A 5,601-nucleotide genomic window follows, 5' to 3' on the forward strand; every position below is an offset into this window, starting at 1 on the left:
TTTGAGCGCTACTCCTGCCTCTCCCCTGTGTGGCCTTGGAATGATTATTGCCTCCTTCAATGACTGCAATAACCAACTGCAGTAGTCCAGAATGTCTGTGTAGGTGGGCCAGCCCAAAGTCCTGCTGGGGTAAGGAGTTGATGAGTATGCGGACAGATAACCAATTACTCTGGCATTCATTCCTTCACCCCCTCTTAGCTCTGATGAATTGCTTGACCAGAGGAGTGACTGACCAGATTTGTTGCTTCATAAGGTGCCAGGAAATAGGACTAACAGTGGTTCTGTGATGTCTGGAACTCTCTATTAGGAGTAGACTAGGGCATGGCCATTAGTTCTTTTATAACATACATTATTAGATAAAGTAGCTTATACCCTGCATCCTGTTTCCCCTATTGTCAATATCTTACATTAGTATGGTACGTTTGTTACAAATGTGGAAGGAAAATACAAACTTGGGACCCCAATTCACTATGCCAAAAGAAAACAAAATAAGCTGAAGGCTGAGTCATATAAGAAGCTGCTTTTCTTTTTATTCCTATACAGATAGCTACAGATAAAAAGTTAAATGTCTCCATAGGTAGCTACTCTATGTTCACCTTATCTTATAGTAAGCATGAGATGAATACATAATTTACTATTCCCCTACCGGCTTCCTTTTTGTAACATATGGATTCAGTAATGTGACCACACACTCCCTCTTTCCCCTCCAAGCTGCTTTCCCCTTTAAATATTGAAGCCCTCAAAATCATCTTTGGAGAATGGCACAGACCTATATCCCAGGCACGTGTCCTTAACCTTGGCAAAATAAACTTCTAAATTAATTGAACCTGTCTCAGATACTTTTTGGTTTACACAACTAAGTAATCAATATTGCCACATTATTATTAACTAAAGTTTATACTGTATTTTTGTTTGCCTTTTTTCTTTGTCCCAGAGTCATATCTAAGATACCACGATACATTTAGTTGTCATGTCTTCTTAGGTACCTCTTGACTGTGGCAGTTTCTCAGACCTTCTTTGTTTTTAATGACCTTGACAGCTTTAAGGATTACTGGTTAGGTGTTTTGTAAAATTTCCTGTATTTGGGTTTGTGTGATGATTTTCTCAGATTTAGACTGGGGTTATATGTTCTTGGAAAAAAGACCGCAGAGGTAAAGTGCCGTTCTCACCACATTATATCAATGGCACATGATATCAGCATGACTTCTCATTAGTAATGTCAACTTTGATCCCTTGGCTGAGGTAGTATTTTTCAAGTTTCTCCACCATAAAGTTGCTCTTTTCCTCTCTTTTTCATACTGTACTCTTTGGAAGGAAGTCATTATGTGCAGACCGAATTTCAGGAGTGGGGAGTTATGCTCCACCTCCTTGGGAGGGAAGTATCCTCATACATGATTTAAAATTCTTTTGTATGGGAAGGTTTCTCTATTCTCCCTCATTTATTCGTTTACTAAATTATTTGTTTACATCAGTTAGGACTCATTAATGTTTATTTTATGTTTTTAGTTATAATGTCACACTGTTTTATTTATTTTCTTATTCAAATTGTTCCGATTTTGGCCTTTGAAAGCAATTTTAGTTGATTGGTGTGTTCCTTTGGCATACCCCTATCATTTTTATTTTTTAGCATTTTCTTACTTTCTGGTACTATGCAATGCTCCAGGCTCATCTTGTATATTCATAGCCCCAGCCTTAAAGTCAGCCATTTCTGCGAGGATCCCTGGTCCCTTGTATTGCAGAATGACGTTAGAAACCAAGATTCAGGCATTGGGTGTAACATATCTTTTTGTGCAGGTTTGCTGGCAAGAAATTATCTCAGGTTTGGTTGGTTTGCCTGACAAGGTATGTAATTAGCTTCATTTTGGAAGGTTTTTTTCCTCCTTGGATTTAGCATTCTAGGTTGATAGTTTTTTTCTTTCACTGCTTATATTAGTCAGGGTTCTCTAGAGGGACAAAACTAAGACTATATATATATATATATATATGTGTGTATATATATATGTAAAGAGGAGTTTATTAAGCTTTAACTCACACAATCACAAGATCCAATAACAGGCTGTCTGCAAGCTGAGGAGCAAGGAGAACCAGTCTGAGTCCCAAAACTAAAGAACTTGTAGTCCAATGTTCGAGAGCAGGAAGCATCCAGCACAAGAGAAAGATGTAGGCTGGCAGGCTAGGCCAGTCTAGTCTTTTCACATTTTTCTACCTGCTTTATATTCTAGCCATGCTGGCAGCTGATTAGATGGTGCCCACCGAGATTAAGGATGGGTCTACCTTTCCCAGCCCACTGACTCAGATGTTAATTTCCTTTGGCAACACCCTCACAGACACACCCAAGATCAATACTTTGCTTCCTTTAATCCAATCAAGTTGACAGTATTAACCATCACACTGTTTCAATGTCTCTCCATTGCTTTCCAGTTTACATTATTTCTGATAAGTCAGTGTTAATCCTTATCTTTGTTCCCTTATACGTAAGGTGTTCTTTGTTTTCCTTTGGCTGCATTTAAGATTCTTAATTTTTTTTTTTTTTTTTTTTTTTTGCTGGGAATATTTATTTATTTATTTGGTCTATAATACCAAGATCTGCAAAAAAAAACCTCTAAACACAAGATAAGAAAACTTGAACATTAACATTCTTCAATTTTGTGTAAGCTCTGCAGTACGGAAAATATACAAACTTCAAACAGCTGCAAAAATAGTGTCTTTGGGAGAAAATAGAGTTTCTACATCGATACAAGAAAAATAGGCATTTTTCTAATCCAATCCAGCCCTGGGGTGGGCCGAGAGTATTGAGCCGCCATTTGCCACCTGGAGGAATGCCAGCTCTCCTCCCCACTACCCACCTGGGGCTGGGCGGGCTGGGCTGCTACTTAAGACAATCTTTAGTCAAGGTGAAAGCGAGATGAAAATGCCACTTGGGAAAACACTTGTTTCCTCCCTCCGCCAGCAGCTGAATTGGTCAAGTGTTAGGGCCCTTTAGGGCTGCTTTGGTCAGCTCCTCCAGTGAGAGGGAGGCGTGGAGATAGGGCTGAGAGGATGGGGAATCTATCTTCTGGTCTCCTCTTGTGTGACTGTGGAGGAGGGGGAAGGAAATCGGTGGCATCCTGTCTCCTTCATTCATGGCCAGCTTGCTCTGTGACAAAAATAAGGGCCTCCTATACAGTCATTTGGACTGACACCCAGGGGTGGGGGACTCAAGACCTTCTGGGTGAGGGATGTGGCAGGTACACAGGTGTGAGTTGTGAGCTGCCCAGCTGCTAGTGGAGAAGGCAGACCCCCTCACATTCAGAGGGGCCGGTGCCCATCAAAAAGAGGACCCAGGGCTTTGACACAATAAGTGAAAGTGCTCGAAGGCCGAGAGGGAAGGGCCCCTCCATGCCCCATCCAGGGGACCTGGGGAGGGACCTGCCACCAAGGCACTGGTCTCTATGGTAAAGTGGGGCAGGGGTGGGACCCTCAGACTATCAGGGAGCTCTGGAAAAGCACAGGCTCTTCTGATGGTGGGGTGTGCTGCCTTGGCTTGAAGGGCAGTGGGGAGGTCTTGGAGGCCTCCGGATCCTTCCGAGGTGGTGGCCTGGGGATGGCCGGGGGAAGGGGAGACCCCGGGTTTGAGGGGCAGTTACGGAAGATGAAGCCCATGCCGGGGAAGAGGGGCTTCATCAGACTGACGGGGCAGAAGGCTGAGCCAGTTGGATTGAAATGGACTTTGTTCTTGTCAGGACAGGAAGTCAGGAAGGCCAGGTCGGGACCTGGGGACGTGGCTTCTTCAAACACACGCACTCTTTCACAGCCTTCTGGGGGTTCCCGTTTGAAGACATAGCTATGATTAGGCCGAGGGGAGGCAGCAAAGGCAAGGACTGGAGACGGGCTGCCATCTTCAAGGAAGGCTGGGTGGCCTGGAGAGGAGGCTTTGTCATTGGGGGTGGATGCCAGCTCCTCAGCGGCACCCCGGTGTTCCTCATGACTGGCTGGGCCACAAGGCTGGGGGGATGCCAAGGACATGGAAGGAGAGCTGGCAAGTTTGCCAGGCTCCAGGAGGAGGAGGGGATGATCACAGTTGCCACTCTGGGGAGGAGCTGGGGCCCGGTGCCCATCAGGAATCTCGAGGATCCTCAGCAGCTCCTCTTCTCCCTGCTCCGTCACAAACACCTCCTCCAGCTCTTGGTTGAGCCCTTCCAGGCTCCTGTGCAGGCAGGGGCTGAGTCGAAAGACAGGGGACCCTGAGGGGAAGCTGGGAGGGGATGCCCTCAGTGCTCCCCGCACGGCATGGTCCCCTGGGAGTGGGGACCCTCGCTCCTTCTCTTTCCCACCACGGCTCAGCTTTGTCCTCTGCAGTTGTTGCTTCAGCTTGGTAATCTCTTTTCGGTGGTCTGTGCTGCCCCAGGATGCTGAGCGCTTGTGTGCACAAGAGCTGGCCCGCTCACCTTCTAGCTCTTGCCATGACAGGGGTGTCTGGGTGGCCTTGTCATTGGTGCAGCAAGTGAAGGCCCCATCAGCATCTCGTGGCCACTGGCCCAGAAGGTAGGAGCTGAGGATGGTGTCCAGGGAGAATGTATGCCGGACCTGGGGTGGCTGAGACCTACACACTGACTTTTCTGGGGCCACCGAGCATGGGACGCTGGCTGCGCGGCCACCCCCGTCCCGATGCTGGTGCGGCTGCTGCAGCTGGAAGGGGATCGTGGCCCTGAGCGGCTGCAGCCCAGCCCGGGGGGAGCCGACCGGGGCTGGGGGAGAGCAGCCCCGCCGGAGGCCCCCGGCCCCTCCGCGCCCAGGCCCCCAGGCACCTCCGCCTCTGCCGCCCGCTGAGGCCCCCGCCATGGCCTGCCCAGCTGCCGGCCTCAGCCCCACAGCGAGCCCCACACAAGATTCTTAATTTATCATTAGTTTTTAGCAACTTGATTTTGATGTGCCTTGGTGTGGTTCTTTTTGTGTTTATACTGCTTGGAATTTGTTGAAGTTTTTGAATCTATGGATTTATAGTTATCATCAAATTTTGAAAATTTTAGCCATTATTTCTTCAGATGTTTTCTCTAAATCCTCAGTCTGGGCCTTCAATTATATATGAGTGAGACCACTTGACATTGTCCCACATATCACTGAGGCTCTAGTTATCATTTTTTCCATACTTTTTTTTTCTTTTTGTGTTTCAATTTGGATACTTTCTATTGCTATGTCTTCAAGTTTACTCATTTTCTGCAGTGTCTAATCTGATGTTAATCAGTAAAATTTCTATTTCAAATATACTTTTTAGCTCTAGTAGTTTTATTTGGTCCTTTTAAAATTATTTCCATTTCTTTCCTCATTGTGTTTATGTTTTCTTTTGAACCTTCTAAAATATTTTAATAGCTTTTCTAAATTTTTGTGTGCTAATTCTAGCCTTTCTGTTTTTTTTTCTGTTATCTATTATTTTTTTTTCTGTTATAGGTCACATTTTCCTGTTTCTTTGCTTGTCTGGTACTTTTTAATTAGATGCTAGATATTGTGAATGTTTTGTTGTTGAGTGCCTGAACTTTATTGTCTTACTTTAAAGAATGTTGAGTTTTGTTTGGCAGGCAGTTAAGTCATTTTCTTGTCAGCTTTAAACTTTCAATTCTTGTT

General features: G+C 45.3%; 1 protein-coding gene across 1 annotated transcript; it reads right to left on the reverse strand.

Annotated features, from left to right (window-relative positions):
* Positions 1 to 2,542: 2,542 nt before the first annotated feature.
* LOC105725100 (protein FAM117A) lies at positions 2,543 to 4,821 on the reverse strand. Its single transcript, XM_012464039.3, has one exon. It carries the CDS (start codon positions 4,819 to 4,821, stop codon positions 3,460 to 3,462), a length of 1,362 nt encoding a protein of 453 aa, XP_012319462.2. The 3' UTR covers positions 2,543 to 3,459.
* Positions 4,822 to 5,601: the final 780 nt, after the last annotated feature.

Source organism: Aotus nancymaae, unplaced genomic scaffold (genome assembly GCF_030222135.1).
Source record: "Aotus nancymaae isolate 86718 unplaced genomic scaffold, 86718_ANA_hifiasm-v0.15.2.pri h1tg000004l, whole genome shotgun sequence".
In the NCBI taxonomy this organism is placed as follows: domain Eukaryota; kingdom Metazoa; phylum Chordata; class Mammalia; order Primates; family Aotidae; genus Aotus; species Aotus nancymaae.

Bases quoted from the DNA above. Each gene is read 5' to 3' on its own strand.
- LOC105725100 (XM_012464039.3), bottom strand. From the start codon at position 4,821: ATGGCGGGGGCCTCAGCGGGCGGCAGAGGCGGAGGTGCCTGGGGGCCT.